The sequence below is a fragment of the Cupressus sempervirens genome, chromosome 7 (assembly GCF_028749045.1).
Source record: "Cupressus sempervirens isolate cs-2001-9-10 chromosome 7, ASM2874904v1, whole genome shotgun sequence".
Taxonomy (NCBI): Eukaryota; Viridiplantae; Streptophyta; class Pinopsida; order Cupressales; family Cupressaceae; genus Cupressus; species Cupressus sempervirens.
Genome location: NC_143124.1, coordinates 756,549,586 through 756,568,501, shown reverse-complemented (window position 1 = coordinate 756,568,501; position 18,916 = coordinate 756,549,586). Strand labels below are relative to the sequence as shown.

General features: G+C 35.7%; 1 protein-coding gene across 1 annotated transcript in view; it reads left to right on the top strand.

Annotated features, from left to right (window-relative positions):
• Positions 1-18,646, top strand: part of LOC149549486 (protein MID1-COMPLEMENTING ACTIVITY 1-like) — a 34,073-nt gene extending 15,427 nt beyond the window's left edge. Inside the window, exon 2 of the mRNA XM_089792857.1 lies at positions 18,083-18,646. Within this exon, the coding sequence (XP_089648983.1) occupies positions 18,083-18,517 (435 nt within the window). The 3' untranslated portion in view covers positions 18,518-18,646. The remainder of the gene's footprint in view (positions 1-18,082) is intronic.
• Positions 18,647-18,916: the final 270 nt, after the last annotated feature.

Below are 18,916 nucleotides of genomic sequence, written 5' to 3'. Positions count from 1 at the left end.
CTCTTTTATGGTTTGCTAAACACTCTTTTTTGTTCCCTCTATCTGATTCCTTCCTTGCTGGAACATATGTTTTTCTAGGTTTGAATTCTAGCCAGTCCATAATGACATCGTATTAAAATCAGGCTAGGAGTTCCAAGCAAAGATGCATGACTTGAGGGGAGTTGTTGGAAGGACATTACACAATTTGGAATGGATTGGGGTTCTTTTCTCAGTGATAGAGCACCCCAGCATTCTAATAGAAGCTTCTGCAGTGGAGTCCTAAGTGTTCTGTGGAAAATAATATCTAATGCTTCATTGTGTTGGCTCATCTTTGAGCCCCTATTTTCTCAAGGTTTCTTCTGCTTCGATGTATATGAACACCTGATGGTGATTTTTCTTTTACATTTTGTGGCATCAAATAGAAGTATGAAGAATTGACCTTTGGTGGGTGTGGGAATACGGTCAAGTTTCTTTAGTTCAAATTCATGCCTTCTTGATCTTTTGTGCTTTAGCTATAGAAGAAATACAGCAGACTATTATTTTCCAAAGTAGCTGGAAACTCCTCTGCCTCTCCTTGGAGGCGCATATCCCCGTATCTGTATTGAATACAGATGCAATATGGCATGGATACATATCGGATTTCCTACCAACATGTGCCCAAAAATCCTTAATTTTTTGTCTATGCCAAGTACTATGTGATTTGATTTTTAAAAAATTGACATAAATCTTTATTAATTTAATTTAAAACAGACTTCAATCATGCAACTTTTTTAGTTGGTATAAACAAAACATTACACCAAATAAGGAAGAAGAATGCAATGTTTTTCTATTACAGCTAGCTATTTTTTTGATTATTTCCCAAAGCAACTCTCCCATTTTTCAAATATTGTAAATATTAAAACCGACTTATATTCATAATGTATTTAGCAATTATATGTCTATATTGTTTTTGAAGTAATGAAAATATCCTCTAATAACTTAGAAAATTGTGTTAAATATATGTGTATTTATTTTTTATGAATGTCATATCCAACGCCATCCATATTAGACGAACATTGTAGGTGGTGGCACCCTTCGGGTTGCACTAAAACACTAAATAGAATGAGGAAGCTGATCGATGGGCCCTTTCCTTCCAATAGTGAGATTAGGAACAAAGATCAGCACAGAGTGGAGCTGCTGGATCAGAATATAACTAGGTCAGAGCAGAGCATTGGATCTGCAGAGATGGGACAGATCAAGTGGAGGTCTTAGAAAAAGGCCTTATCCATATCTGGTACCATAACTGTATTTGTAGCCATGTCCATATCTATGCAACTTTGTTATTTCCCTTTTTGAGAGGACACATGGATGAACTATGGCTGGATTTTTGGGAAACATGAGAATAGATTTCAACTTACTACAATTGAAATTTCAGGGCTAAAATCTGATCCACTGATTCCTAATGTTTCTTGAAGTTAAACAAGGGAATTTTGACCTTAACTTTGTTTTTTCGATGGGTTACAGTGCCAAGAAGCCCCAATAAATCTCCAGGCCAAATAAACATGGTGTGATGGTAGCATAAGCACCTTCTCCCTTGATTCCATGTATCAGGTAGCATTAGTGGCATTAGGGGCATCAAACCTGTGTTTTTTTTGTGTAGACGTGCTCCATGTAATCTCCTGATCCATTTCTGGTCAAATGGCCTCAACAATGGCTGACCATTTCCTCCAGTATGAAGGAGAGCCAAGTCAGCGCATGCTGGATTCTCTAGATTCTGGAATATGCTTACATGGCCTTGACTGAGCTATTTGATGATCCTTGCCCTTTAATGATCATGATTGTCACATTATACGGTGAGCTCCAAAGGGGAGTAGAGCTAGGCAGTAAAATGTGTTGAGGATTAACTATATCTTAATATAGACATAATTATATGTAAACAAGGTTTCGGATATCTGATACCTTTGGAGTCATGAAAGTCATTATTTTTGCTTAGATGTGTTTGCTGGATGTGGATATGCTTGTTTACCTTCATGTAATTAAACAATAAGGACATTAGAAGCAATTTAGATTGGCACCCTGTGGAGTCATGGGAGTAATTATTTTTGTTTAAATGTGTTTGCTGGATGGTGGATATGCTTGTTTATCTTCATTTAATTAAACAATGAGGACATTAGAAGCAATTTAGTTTGGCAATTTGTAAGTTTTCTGAGTTCCTGACAACTGTTGCAAACTTGCAAGTATGTTTGAAGGGCTTTGGGTTTGTGAGAGATCTGAAAGGTCATAGAGTATAAGCCAGATTTGGTTTATTCAGGTAGTGCAAACCCAAGAGGCTTAGCCAGGTGTAAATGCCATTGGAGTGTATCTACTTGAGATAGTGCTCACATTTGCTTGAGTTTTCACAAACAAGGGGGTTTCTCTTTGGTATATTTGGTATTTCCTTTAATTTTGTTATTCTCTCAATTTTCCTACATTTTTTTGTTCATTTCTCTCTTAATGAAACCAATCAACGGTGTGCCCTCTAATAAATCCATAAGTGGTGAACTGTTGAGAAGTATCCACCTCAGTTTATGAATCAAGTGGTTGCTTTCTTTTGGGGAGTTGTTATGAATTTTGTAGGTTAATGCCCACAGTAAGATCAAGTGGAAAAGAAGAAATAGTTTATATTAATGTCCATGGGTGACTAAAAGTAGGCCAATGAGACTCTAAAGCATACCAGCTTACAATAGAAAATTCAAGGGACAGAATCCTTTTTGGAGAGGCCCAAAATGAGGAAGGAACAAAAAGAAAAACAGAGTACCGCTGCAAAACAATGACATGTGTTGAATACACCAATGCAAATAGCAAAATAAGGGGAAAATGGCACCCAAAGAAAATAAATTAAGGAGTATAAGAGAGATAGGAGATGAGTGTCATTGAATATCTTTGTCCAAGACTAAAATGGAGGAGTCACTTGTGTCATCATTAATCAATGTGAGATTTTATTACAAACTCAGAGACTTTGAATCTAATAGGTGGAGAAGAGAGTTCAGTGTGAAAGGTAAAGTAAAGTATACATAGGTTGAAGTAAGGTTCTTCAACATGGAAATGATAGAAAGATTTGTTGAACACCTTGCATAATGTTCTAATGTGAGTTAATAAAACTTGTGGTGCATCTAAGGGATCTTTAGATGCTTGCATCACATGGGTTAAACATTTTTAGAGCCATTTTATGTAACATTTGGATACATGTTTAATTTGGGTTTGCACAATTGGAAAATATTCAATGTCAGGAAAACTTAATACCAACAAGTAACTAAAGGGTGGGAATGGTTCTATACTTCTATGAGCTCATGGTATTAGTGGCATGGTTATGCATGAAGAGCATTCAACATTATTTAGAGGGGGAAATGAATAGGTATGACCGATTTTTATTTTTCAAAACTTTAGTTGATCACAATAACAGTACTTTTAAACTTAACCATTAACAACAATAACACAAATGAAAAATCTAGGAATCAGGAACATAAGAAACCATAGTAACACAGAGACACGTCTCCCCCATTTTTGCCCGATGTCTCGGAGACTTCAACACACTGGAGACTTGGGGATTCCGTCTCCCCGTCCCCAGCGGCGCCACTAGATTCCGCCACCTCCACCGTGGATGAGGGACATCCCGATATTCAGTATTTGCAGATTTGACTATTTATGTTTAATGTTTGATGTTCCAATTCAAAGCAATGTTCAAATATTTACTTTACATCTTTATAGCCTATATTGCAATGCATATCTTCATAACTATCATTTTAAGTACCATATGCATAGATATATACACCCCTCTTGTCCCCCGCCATAGTTCCCCCGCCGTCCCCAAATTAAGGCCCCTCTGTCCCCTTGCCTTGAAAACTTGTCCCCCCGTTCCGCCATCCCCCTGTCCTCCAGGGCGGTGTAACTATGCAAGAAACATGATTTACCTAAAAACCCTTGTAGTAGAAAACCACAACAATATGTTGCTTATACTAGAAACTTCTTGCAAACTTCTTAGGTACCAACCCATGGGAGATCCTAATTGCAAGGCTACCCCACGCTTTTGAGACAGGGAGACATGTTTACAGGATGCCAATTTTGGGGATGGCTAGGGGATGGAAAAGGAAATGGCTATATAAAAATAAGGAAGAATAAGATATATAGGGAAATTCATAATATTCATATGAAAAGATGGATAAAGCATGCACATATACATTATCAAACCTAAACATAAAAGAGCTACTAGAATTCTTATGCCAAATTTGTGTTGAAGTCAGAATCACAGTCAAATTTCTTATAGAATTCTTCATCAATATGTAGAGTTTATAGGGATCTCCCCTAGACGTTCCCTATCTAGAAAATGCAGAGATGTGGAAAAAAATATTCAGGGACACATCTCCAAGTAATGCTGTCCTTTAGATGATTTGCAGGCATCAAGTCACTAGAGAAACCAATCCCCACAACTGAGCATCAACTCAGCGAGAGACGCAAATTTCCTTGAATACTACACACCAACCTCCAAAAGAATGATATGATGAGTACTTGATCTTCTTCTTGAATTAAACCTAATTCTCCTTCACAAATTTGCCAATAAATGCTTCTTCAAGTCTGCGCATAATTTTCTCCTTATAGGGTCTTCAATAACTCACCTTATAATACACCCATCATCTTTAATGATATCCACTCACAGGTCTGCTAAAATTCACCTTAAATCTGCTCATACATCCATCTTAGATCTGTTCTATGGTCTGCCCTGGATCTGCTCTAAATGGGAAGAATATTCAATGAATGCTTGATAAAATAATGATCCAGATTATAGCAAAGATCAAATGTTTGAAAGTATTATTTTCATATTTTAAAAAAGTTTTTCTATATCTTTTTTTTGGCCTGTTTGGAGGCCTTCTGTTCAAAATTTGAAGCCAAAACTTTCATCGGTCCCTAAAACTGGGCAGCCGTAGGCTCACTGTTTTAGGGACTGAAACTAGATTTTTAGTTCTTCTTTCCAATGTTGTAGGCGGTTTCAAAATCCGAGTTCTAGGTCAAAAGTTATGACCCAGACAAGCTGGGGTAATTAAACACCTAGTTTTAAATAGTTTTAGTTTAATTTTGTTGTTTTTATTTTAGCCACATAAACATTTCAAACTCATGGCTATGGTGACTATTGATATTCCATCATTGTATATATTCTTTCAATTTCAATCAATAAGATGGCTTTTGGTTTCAAGTTTTGCATCATTTTCCAGAATTTGAACATTGGTATCGCAAGTATTTTGATTCACCAGATATCTTGTTTGCAGCCCACTTATTAAATTCAGATCGAATAACCTCCAAATGATCTTCCTTTCATACATGCAATTGTACCCCTTCACTCAATGAATGTAACTCTCTATGCTTTGGCTTGTCAAGGCAGCATTTCAAATTTTTACTTGATTTTTTAATTGCCAGCCAAGGTGGGCTGCTCATATATGCACCTTGGATCTGCTCTGAAAGGGAATAATATTCCATGAATGCTTGATCAAATAGCCTCTGAATGATCTTCCTTTTATATATGCAAATGCACCCCTTCACCCAATGGATGCAACCCTCTATGCTTCAGTTGGTAAAGGCAGCATATATGTATTTCATTTATTTTTTAATTGCTTCCCAAAGTGGTTGGTCATCTCCATGAGGTCAACCTAAGCAAAAAAAATTAGTTTATTTTATTTGCAACGTTAAATTTTGGGTGCATCTCTCAAAGTTGTGAATCCTATTGAAATAATATCTACATGCATTATTTATTTCTCTTAGTTTGGTGGCATTAAGAGGGGGGCCAGCCACATTAATACAAAATAGTTTACAATTTTGATCTCAACATAAATATGCAATTATCTCCACCTTTCTTGATGCCATCTTAATCATACTGCCATAAATTTGATGAAAGCTATCCTCCATCAAATATGCCACAAAATGTTCTTTGATATTAATGGCCATTGACAATAGTCCAATAATTTAATACCTTTTGGTGGTTTTGTGCAATCTTATTTCAATAAAAGCAAACACATGAATAGTTATCTAAGATTGACTATTTTGGCAAAGGTTGATTAGCTTGGGGTTGTCTATTATGGTATCTCTGGTAGGTTGCACATCTGAAAATTTGAAGTGTGGATTGGGATGTATGGTTACATGATTCTTATTTTCCTTTTCACATGACATGCATGTAGAGAGCTTGATGCATCAGATCTATTCATTGATATTTGCAGATATATTTTTATCATTATTGTTGAATAATGCATGAGTGATGGATGAGAGCAATGTGGCATAGCAGGGAGTGTGCAAATAGGAGTCACGGTCTTTGGCAAGCAAAGAAAAGCGGTAGGATGTGGATATGAGATTAGTTCCCAGAGGTAGAGCATTGGAAGAAGATGGTTGTAAGTGTTCAATTTTGCTTGGTGGAGTGGCAACAAATCAAGACAAAGGCATCTTTGGCTGTGAAGGATCCCTCATTTTTGAATTTTTTGCATGAATTATCCCCCAAGGGGTTGGTGGTGCTTGAGATACAGATTTGTTATCTTTGCGAGAATGCTGAAACCCTTTCCACACATCTAACAACTTTTGCAAGGATCAAATTCTAGAAATTAACTGCATGCCAAACCTAGGGTTTACCTCTTTGAACACATTTACCATAGCTCTGCACGGGGAGAATTCTTCTTTTACCCTAAACCCCCCATGTCTTTGTCGATGGGCTTCAATCCAAGCTTTGATGTGTTTCTGAATGATAAAAATGTGTATTTGGCCTTTGAGTCAGTAGGCCTTTCATATCTTTGATGAATGCATTTTGGAGGCTTCCTCAAAAATTGGTTTGTGGGCTTTGGTTTTCAAATTCATGGGGAGATTGGGATGAATTCATTGTGTGGTGTAGGAAATCTTGGTGCAATTTGTTTGTTCCATTTGTTGAATTTTTGGATTTTTTTTTTTCATGTCATCTTTCATAATTTTGATGATTACGAGTTTGTTTTGGATAATGATCCTTGGTTTTATGTATGATCTGAGTTTTTTGTGACCCCTTGGATCCCTTTCTTTGACCTTGCAAACATTCAAATCTCATCTATCCTAATTCAACTGCGCCTCTATAATCATCCTTTTGTCATGGAAAATTCAAAACACAAGTCTCATTGAATCTTTGGTCAATCAAGTTGGCACCTTTCATCAAAATTGAGGAAGGGTCTACACCTAGAAGGCTCTTTAGAGTTTGTTCCCTCGTTCACATTTCCAGGCCTCTTCCTCACATGATTCACATCTATCCTTCTCATGGTTCTTGGTTGCAATGAATTGATTTTGAGGGCTTCTTGAATGATGTTCCAGGTATACAACTTGGCCACAAGATCGTTGGTTCCTAATGCAAAACTATCAATGGATGAAGTACCCTAAATCTCAAAAGATGGGTTTGTAAGGTGGGCAACCTTGATGCTCATTTTATTTTGAGATAATGGATTTTTCTTGGATCACCGATTGTTGCTTGTCGTAGATGATGTTACAACTATTTGTAGAAAAACTAAGGAATCTATAGATGATGTTGTCTAATGGGCTACAGAAGCACTCCTCACCAAGAGAAAATGGAATTATAAGAAAGGCTTATTTTAAGAGTTCTTATAGAGTGTGATTGAGCATATTGCTTGACCACCTTTGTCAATTCTTGTAGGAGTCTCTTTGATTATTTCTCCGTTTTTCTTTCTATCTTTTTTAATTCCCCGGTTTAGGGCTTGAAGTTTATTTCTTTTTGATTCATTATGTTTTATGAGAGTGGGCCCACAACCTACATCTTATTGATAAGAATACGAGTAATGGATGAGTTTATAGGTTGGGTTTCTCCCTCTTGAGGGTTTTTCTAGGTTATATCTACTGTCATCTTTGAAAGTATGTTTGGTATTCTTTCACATGCGGATTTTGAATTTATTTAAATGAATTTCTCTATTCTGGTATGTGGAAATACTCTAATATGGAAGCAATGTTCTTCATTTGCTATTGAAGCTTGGTTGTTAGGTTGTGGGAGTTGACTTTTTATTATTAAGAACATTTATAAGGACTAGGTTTTTGTGTGTATTTCAATACATGGCTTTGTAAGAAAAGAATGAAGACATTTGCGATGTATGAGGGTTTTGTGCAGGTTGTTTTGTAGAATTTAGGTTTGCAGATTTGTTGGGTATTTGACAAATTTGGGTTTATAAGTTAGGTAAAAAGATCTTTTTGGTGTTCGTTATGGGGTTGTGGGGTTGGGCAAGCTTTACAAACCCTGTACCACCATTTTTGTAAGAGTTTGTGGCTTTGTTGGTCATCAACAGTGGTAGGGCCTACAAACCCTTAGGTCTTTAGTCCTTTACGATGGTTTTGTGGGGGCAGAAGCCAACTCCACTCTATTCAAAATTCTTATAAACCCTATTCAAATTATAGATTTATATTATTAAAATTGAAATTAAGTTTTCTTTTAAAAAAAATTGCTTGTGGTTGCTAAGATCCCCACTTGCATGGGTAGCTTGTACTCCATAGAGATGGGTTTTTTTGGAAGCCATAACATCAATTAAGGTCTCTTGAAGTTCTAGTTGTTGTCAAAAAAGCTATTTCTGAGCACTATGTTGTTGTGGTATCATTGCTTTTTCTAGATTTTGTTGGTTTGATAGAGAAATGTTAGTTGGAAATAAGGTATTCTTTGTAGTCTTGATAGGTCATAATTTGTGCATGTAGAGTTGGATTTTGGACTTCTTATAACTGATGGAAAACTTGTTCAAATCATGATATAGTCTATTAGGTATGCAGACCTTTTGATGAGATTTGTTCATTGGTATTTCTATTTGATCTTTTATTTTTTCTATGACCATGGTACTTTGTGAGTCTGTGGAAAATCGAATTTGAGGTGGTTTGGTGTTTGAGTCATTGGAAACTTATATATTTGACATATTGAGTATTGATGTGAGTTTTGTGGCCAATCTAACATGTAGGATGAAATACTAGGTGTTTTATCCTCTCTTGAACAAGGAAACTTCAAATGCTAAACAATATGACAAATGTGTGATCATGTGAAGCAACCCCAAGGGTTGCAATGCGAACATACAACTTTATGCTAGACACAACTCAATTTAATGATGCAATTTGCTAATAATCACAAAGAAACTTAACACTATTATTCATGGAAATTTATCAACTTTCTTCAAATGGCGAATGATTTTGCAATATGAGCTTTATAAGCAATCATAACAATGACTCTGAAATAAGGAAGAAAAGAGATCTAATCTGCTACTACTGCAAGAGACGATTGATGATTTAGTGACACCAAACCAAACTTTTCTTTGTCAAGAGGAATAATTACACAAAGCTGATGCAAATTCTCGAACACATGAATGATTTTTAAATCACTTCCATATATTGAAACCATAAGACATGTGAAACAATGAGCATGAAGCAATTGATGTTATGCCTTGAAATAAGTTTAGCCTAACGTTATACTGCAACTTACAATCAACGAGTAACAAAATGTATGAACATGAGGTTTCACCATGAATCAACAACAATCTATTTAATTCACCTACTCAACATAAACAACTTCTAACTAAGTGAGAAATAGGAAACCATCCCAACACCCAAAATAACATGAGTGTACACCAAGCTTCAATGAATTTGCGATTATTTTGGCAACAATTTCACCAAAGTCTCCCTTATAATGAAATGTGCAGGCCTTTATATAGGGCTTCTAATCTGCCTTGGGTCAATTTTGCATTTCAGTGACCTTTCATCCTGATGTCTGATTTTTGCTTCTCTTTGCCTCGATTCTTGCTTGGAGCCCTCCTTATCTACTTCGTAAATGCAATCGATCTGAGTTGATTTGTGTTTGAATTACAATTAAAATGGTTGCATTTGATCTCTTCTTATACCAATTTTTCCATGGGTCACACCTCTTGGTATATTAGGCTGACTTGCATAAGCATTTAAACCTTTGATTTTTCAGTGATGCCTTTGGAATTTGAATTCCCTCTATGACGGACTTATATGATTTTCTCTTTATTTATTTTAACCTCAAAGTGGAAATTCAACCTATAGGAGGAAGGTTTTTCTCTTGTTACTGAAAATTCATTCTAAATGGAGTGGAAATTCACACCCTACAAGGAAGTTCTTAACTTCACTTGCTTAACATCTTGGTTTCCTTCCCATTGTCCATAACATACCTAATGTGGAAAATTGACTCTAGCAAGGAAGTCTTAGTTTAGCTCTTAAAATTGCTAAAGGGTGGAAAAATGACATGTCCAAGGAAGTATTCAACTTATTCACATGGACATTGACCAGGAAGATTTCACTTTTCTTTCATCTTTTGTCATTTAACCTCCAAGAGTGGAAATTCGAGGGGTACAAGGAAGTTTTGGTTCCTAACTTGTTGAAGGGTGGAAATTGATAGTTAAGCAAATTCACTCTTTTCTTTCATTTCTATTACTTGTAACTTTTCCTCAAGAGTGGAAAATCGACCATAACAAGAAAGATTCCACTTTCACACCTTGAAACAAATTTTTATAATTCAACTCTTGGTTTCAAGTTTCATCCAAAGGGTGGAAAACTGATCCCTAGGAGGAAATTTTTTGAACTTAGCTTACCTTGACCTAGAAAAGATGACAACCAACATGGTTTTGATAAATCATTTAAACTCAACTTTCTAGACCTGATGAATGCCCTTAAACCTAATTAAAGTTTCACTTGGTTTTGATAAGACTACTGAATTTCCTAGGAGACTAAGAAACTTAGACTATTGTAAAGCTAGACCAAAACTAACAACCACCTATGATAGACTAAGCTACATACTAAGCCACTAAACAAAGAAAGAGTGGGGTCCCCATCTACAATGGGGAGTGTGTGTTTACAACACAACAATTACCAATATATTGTTGAATTTGTATGTTGCATTTGTGAGATCTACAGGTATTGTGGTGTTTTAGGATATCTATAGCTATAAAGTACTTATATGACTTGGATGTGGTTCTTTTACACCCATAGATGTTTTAGTTTGGATATAAGCTCTAATTTGTGGCTTGGTTTGATCATGTATTTCATTGTCTCTATAATCATTATGGGGTGGAGAGGTGTTACTTGATACAATTGTTTTGTGGGACCCACACTTGTCCATGTGACATAGTTGTGTAATTTGGTTGTAGTTTGACACTAGTAGATTTGGTGGTAATTGTGGCGCTATAGATGTTCCTTATGTCTTTGAGCCTTTGGTATGACATGATTTTTTATGTAGGTGCATTATTGGTGGTGTTGGATTATTGATCAAGGGAAACATTTTGTTAAGAGAGTCATTTCCAAACAACTAAGTAATTCCATGATAAGGCATATTTGGAGTGCACCAATAACTTATGTGAATTTATGAAGTTGTCTTTGAAATTCAGCATCATAATTCTTAAATTATAGGTTACAAAATACAACAATTTACATCTACCTCTTCCCCAATTTAGTGAAAACTTGAGAGGTTGTGTTTTGCAGTTTGTTGTGACTCCTCACTTGGCATAGAAGGCTATTCTAGTTGCCCTGACTTGGTCTCCATCCTACTAGTAGATGGCAATGACTCTTCAACCTCATCAATGTTATCTAGTCCTGTATTTTTTAGTGCACCCGAATCCTCTGATGTTGGCCTCTCAAAATCAAGAATCTGATCTATAGCAAACAACATAGGCTACTCATCATACCTTGTCCAATTGCTATAGTAATGAATCTTATCTTTTGATTTATCTTGTACCTTTCTCATGCAAAGAAAATCTTGTATATTGCACAAAGATAGGGTCACAATGGTGTTTTTTATTTAATTTGTTCTTCTTCTTCATGTGGGTAGCCTTAAACAAGTTCCAATTGTGCTTACAATTGGATGCACTAAAAGGCACAAAACAACAAGGACCAATCTTTGGAGATTTGAGGTATTTGCACCCTAATCTATTCATCAAAAATCTACAACATAAAATAATTAAATATTGAAGAGTTACAAAGCAAAGTTACTCCATATTTGATCAAATTATCAACAGTTGTAAATTGAAATTTATAACTCGTAAGATTCATGTAATATAAAGATTCCAAATTTTATTACCTCAAGTCTAAGTGGTTTTTCATCAGGTTGCTAGTTTTGAAGGAAAGTTCCTACTTGTAGTCTCGTACCACATTTTTAATTGTGTGATTCTTGAATGGTGAGGTCTCTCACCTCAACTTGGGTTGCCATCCTCTAAATGTGTGTTGTGAGACCCTCCACAATCTCTCCATTAGGACCTTGGAAGCTATCTATATAGAAAAAAAGGGGGTTAAGGAGGTACCCTATTACATAGACGGGTTGGTACCTTGTTGCATCAATGATCTCCCAAATAGGATCATATTTGAGGTTGAGCCCTTGTAATAATTTTGGATGGACTCTTTGGCTTTGTTCACCCCTTTGGGTTTTTCTCCCTATCTACCAAATGGAAAACTCTAACCAAGCACTCCAACACCTATAATTTACAAATACATAAAGATTAAAGTGACAGATTTCTAATGAAAAGACTAAAATTAAAAATAATTATTGAAATTGATTGATTTCGACAACAAAGTCATAATGAAAGAACTCCTAGCAGCTTGTCCTTGAAGGAGACTTGAGAGGCAATTGGTAAGTACACGAGTGCCACTCAAAAGCATCTAGGCCAGCAATCATTGATTGTGTTGTGTAATTTTTGTTGGGAGAAGTTAACACTATCACTGTCATTGCTTTGATGGTGCATGAAAGAAGAGAGAGTAGGTTGTGCATTTTCCTAGCATTGGTATTGCTAGTGATAGATCCCTTCTCAAAGGCAATTAGATTGTCCACAAATCCTCTATGCAATTTTAGGGCCCTAGAAAATTGCCTACCACTATTTAGGCATCGAGATAGGAGCCAATAGGTTTTTGGCATGGTGTTTTGGTACATGGTGGCCTTCATGCTATTATCGAAGGATGTTGCGAAGAAAATAGTCAATAGCATGGATTTTAATGGTACATTGCTCGCCCATGGCCTCTAACTGCTCCACCTTCTTTATTGGGATGTGGATAATGAAGAAGACAATATGTCTATCCATTTAAAGGATATTGTACTAGTGGAAGTCTTTGGTGGGGTTGAACCAAAGCTTATATCTATCCACATGCCCAAAGTGAGTGTTGTTGCCATATATGTTGGTTTGATCATGTCATTCTTTGCCCTTGATGTTCCCAAGGAACTCAAAGTCCATTCCGTTGTGATTCTGCACAAATATGTTTCCATATGGTGGATAGAATGTTGTCACGATGCCCACAGTGTAGTCATTTGGTAACTAAATTGAAGTGGTGAAGAAGTCGAAGTAGTTGAGGTCAAAGATACTTATCTCGATCCCAAATACCTGTCAAGCATAAATTTGGCAAAGTTTCCATCTCCAGAGACTTGCACATTAGTGTCTCCAAAGAGGGGCATGTATACTTCCTCAAAGGTAATGCTCTCTAAGTTAAATGTAAGAGGTCAAGGCAAGCTTGGGAGGGAAATGACTCCTTTACACCATTCCTACACATGACACACTTTGTATCTATTAAACAATTAATCCCCACAACTCCCAATAGAACTAATACCTTGTGCCCTGCTTTATCTTCTATTCTCTTCAACGCTTCTTCTTGCAACCTCTACACCAAAGAGGTCGGGCCTGGCTTGGGAGAGCAATGATCCCTTTGCCCCTTTCGTTGCACAGGACACACTTGGTATCTATTGAATGGTCAAACCACACAACACCCAATAGCAATATTGCCTTGTGCTCTATTTTATCTTCTATTCTCTTTAACATTTCTTCATGCAACCTCTACAATCTTCACAATAAAATAAAAGAATCCACTCTTCTATGCTAATCTTCACCTATTCTTTTCTTATAGAGGACCACATCCATAGGATTTCTTATTCGGGCCTTCCTATGGAGAAGTTAAGCTAGGTCTTTCTCTGATACCATATTGAGTTCTAGAGAACTGCACAAAAAAATATCAATTGATATTATCGTTCTTTCAATCTATTACACACATACGTAAGAGTTTGAGTTCCTACATTATAGGAACTACTTCCTAATATATGAGTTGTTCTAACAAAATTATTAGGGGCTTTAGGAATACAATGAAATAATATGAAGTCTGTAATTGTTCCTAACAATTTTTATGCTTTTGGACACAAAAAAATATCAATTGATATTATTGTTCTTTCAATCTATTACACACATACATAAGAGTTTGAGTTCCTACATTATTGGAACTACTTCCTAATATATGAGTCATTCTAACCAAATTATTAGGGGCTCTAGGATGACAATGAAATAATATGAAGTCTGTAATTGTTCCTAACAATTTTTATGCTTTTGGACACAAGTGTGTGGTGCATTTCTTATCAAAAGGGCATTCACCTAAGTGACTTGTATAAACAAGGCAAAACACTAGCAACCTAGAGCTCACTCCCAATTGTCAGATGTGGACAATACAAAAGCGGATCCTAGCTAGTCCACAGCTATTCTGGACACAATGGTAAGCTCATACTATCTCCACCATTCATCAAATATTCTAGAATCTTAGATGTACATGCTTCCAAAACCTAGAAATGGACTTACCTTGAGATATGATGGCTCTAATACCATGTTAGAATGTCATAAACAACAAATCTACCTAAGACGCAATCCTGTAGGCTAATCACAGATCTAGATGAATAGAATGAAGATATTCAATATTTAATACAATGGAGTAAATTAAAAAGAGTAACATAGAATATAGGTGTCTTGGATGCATGAATCAAGGAGATGACAAGTTCAAGAGGCATGAATTTAACTCTCAATCACTTCCAATTAGGGGTGAATAAATTCAATCTGAGTTGGATGTGATCTTGATTAAATAGATAACTAATACCAAGGATCAATGAGATAGTGGGGGCACTTGTGTATTTAACTCAAGTTTAAACACATTTCTTTATTAGCTACCTAGGTGAGGAAAATCAAATTATTTTAATAATTAGGTGCACTATAAGGATGAACACCATTCTAGGTGAAGTGACATGTTTACACCAACCGATGATTAGAAAATATATCAACCAAAATGTTTGTGTTTCATCTTAAATAGGGAGAAATGTACGTTGCAAATGTATTAATCAGTTGATTCGTATAAACATTGATATATGCAAGAGGCAAGACCGCATATGAGGTATATTTAGGAGTGTATTATTAATGTGAGGCCATTATGGATAGAGTGAAGAGAAGATGTTGATAAGAAGGCTCTTATTATTTTTCTATTTGTACAGAGTTATTGTAAGTTTCCTCTGATGCTTTGTGGTGTTTCTTTCAATTTTTTTCCCTATGTAAATAACATGTTCTTTGTGTATTCTATTTATTTACTTCTGTGTTATATTGGCTTTCATGTTTAATGATTAGTTGCCCATATATCATGATTTTGAACATGCTTTGATATAGCTAACATTGTGGTAGCTAAGCTTTTTCTTAGATTATGAAACCCTACTTCACAAGATTGGAAGAAGCTTTTCCTTTATTAGGTATGTTGCTTAAGATTTTCATTTTGCTCATTTTTCATTCAACTCATCTGGAAATCAATATGCAGAGGATTATGTACCCCTGATTTACAAGATTGGAAAAAGCATTTCCTTAATTAGGCATGTTCCTCAAGATTTCCATTTTTCTTACTTTTTGTTCTTCAACTCTGCAATTCAATAGGCAGAGACCCAATCTTGATAGGGAAAGGTGCTGATGGGCAGTAGGCAACTGTGATAAGGGATGTCTTGTACCCATCTGCAGTGTGATAGCACTCTAGCAGACTTCAGATCCAAATTAATTTAAGATTGATGCATAAAGGCAATAAATTAAAATCTTGTACCCATCTGCAGTATGATAAAATTCTAGAAACTTTAGATTCAAAATAGGCACGTGGTAACTTGCTTTCTATTGCAGTACTTGACTTTATTCATTCACAAGCTATGCTGGATAAATAAATGTGGAAAGTAGGTTGAAAAACTGAATCATGAGGGAATAAACTGCAAAATGTAGAGAGGGAAAAGATTCTGAGTTTATTCGAAACCTATTTGGAAACATCTAAGTCCTCAAAATGGCACTTTTTGAGAAATGTTTCACAGATTTTTCATGCATGGAAACCTTCTGTAGTCACAAGAAGTTGATGGACGTAGGTTCGCATGGCCCTTCTCTCTCTATATAATATGAACAGGAGGAACAATCATTTAGCTTATTGTGTCAATTTGTTGAAGATATGTGCATTAGACCTGTTTGAGATCTTTTGCATTATTCTGATATATACTGGTCATCTGTTGACTTATATGATTCGTGTTGAAAGATTAAACATTTTTGCAGTTTTCATGGAGACATATGGTTTTTTCATGGCTGTCTGTGCTCATAGAAACTATCCTATTTACAAAAACAGACCAGAATTTTCAGGGAACATTGCAGAGATCTTCAGTTTGGCTTCAGAATTCAATATTTTTAATAAATATTAACTGCTCTTAACAACAACGGAGGGAACATAGACATAATAAAAAACATTAGAAGCTGTAATGACCTTTTGGAGAGTAAGATTTTCTGTTGCTTCAAGGAACCAATATTTTACTTGTTAAGGTAAAATTAAATGAATACATTATTTTTTTCTTGTTTCTAAGCTAGGAGTTATGTCTGAAATCTCAGACTATCTTGTTCAATTCAAAGCTTTAATCTGGTAACTAAAGAATAAGAAATTTTAATGAATGATTTTTTTTTTATTGAAGTGTATTCTGGTTGGTGAATCTCTAATGCTTTACTATAAGAAATTCACAGCTTATTAGATATTAAGTAAAAAATTACTGCTAAATCAAATAGGGTGAAATTAGTCAATTTAAACATATTTTACACAAACAATTGGCTGTTATAGGTCAATTTTGCCACACGACAAGTTTTACCTTAAGAATTGATTGAAAATACCCAATTATGGTTTTATTGGAAGTAAATGAAATGCAAGTTTTCAATTCAAGGTGAGTCGATTCTAGTAATTAGATCTGTGGAAAGAAATAGTCAGTTCAACCTTGGGTGATGCACTTACAATGGAAGCCGTAGAGAACTGTTGGATAATTCTTATAGTAGAAGTTGCAATGGGTTATAAACTCTTGCTTGCAACAAGAAGGAAATAGTGTGGACTCTCTTTGTCAGGCCACAACTCTTAAGATTACCATCCTTGATGATTCTACAGCTCACATTTCTCTCTGTCAAGGGTTTTGATATTTGGTTTGAATGCCCTTTTAATACATGCTGTAAAATAAGGCTTTTCATTTCATGGTTGTACCTTTGTTTTCCTATTTAGTTTGGTCAAATATTATGCATTAAGTCGGATAGGTTTTGGCTTTGCATATACCTAAGGATTATTCCTTACTTGAAACATTTGTAGTCTATAATTTAAAAAAAATAAAATTGCATATCACTTACAAATATTCTGCTCATACAATCATCAACAAGAGACCAATACAAGCTTTTTCAAGTGAACACATTAGAAATCACCTATAGAAGATCAAAATCACTACTTAAATTGACTTAATTTAGAAACCACACCCTCTTTAGAAGCCAACTATGGAAGACCAAAAGGCACAAGTTCAAATCCCCACGACGAAAACCCAACATGTCAACAAATTAAGTTCAACCCCTTGGACAATTACAGGCTTTTCTTTGCTAGACTCTTCAGAAATCTGATTGAAAGGGATTTGATGAGTTTTCTACAAGGGACATATGGGTGCTGGTTAGTGGAGAAAAGAGCTATGGGTTTGCTTTGTAAGACAGATGCTGGTTACAATTCCTTGTTTTTCCTTTCTTGTCTTTCACTTAAAGTAGATCTGTAAGACCTGGCGCTGGCCAAGTTCAACCAACCTCAACTGCTTTGCTGGTCCCTTCGAGGTTGTAGTTCAATTGATGGACCCATTATTAATTTGGTCAATGTTACATTCTTCAAGGAAACTATACATAGAAATTCAATGTCTGTATCAATGCATGCATAGACTTATGTGTATTTTATTTTGCCACGTGTAATAAAATCTGCACTTGTCATGAGGTTAACTGTCAAGTAACCAATTGCTAGATTCTTGCAGGAAAAACTGCGAGCAATCGAGAAGGACCAGCAAGAATATACACTAGAGGAAGAAGAGAAGAAAATGCATGAAACACTTTTAAAGTCTGAATGTACTTTGTCTGATTCTTTTGTGTTGAGAGAGTCTCTGTCTCGAAGGTACCCAGACTTGGCATTTGAAGAGGCTCTTCATACTGAAAATGAGAAACTCCAGGAGGAATTGCAACGGGTGGTATCAAGTCATAAGACTGAAGAATGTGATGTAATTAAGCATTTAATAGATGTCACAGAGACTGCTGCTACTGTTCCATCCAAGAACGAAGAAGTTGAGTCCAACAGATATTATCAGCACTCCTCTTCTCATAACAGTCACCAGTCTGAAGAGGGTGGAGGTAATGGGAGTCCAGATGGGAAAGTTAGGAAGTCACAGAAGGGTCAAAAGTGTGTTGTCATGTAAGTTACCTTTTGGTGTTATCACTTGATATGCCAAAATTGAAAGAGCTTAGAGTTAGAATGCAGAAGCCATTTTGTAAATAGAAATGAACTATTGGAAATGCTATTTCTTGGACCACAAGCTTTACGTGCATACTTAATTAGTTCTGAACTTGTATATCATATCAGTATCTATACAATTTTGCTGAGGATAAAAAATGGTTATAGCTACAAGGTCTTCATACAGAATGCGATAGATATTCTTAATAGAATTTAGCTTAGGATGATAGGAATAGAAGCAGATGAAGCACTAAAATTCTGCATCATACAATGCTAACCGCTAGCCAATGGCACAGTAGTCATTATTTCTGCACATTAAGTTCACAAAATTACCATTCTGATATTTATATTATTGGCATGGAAC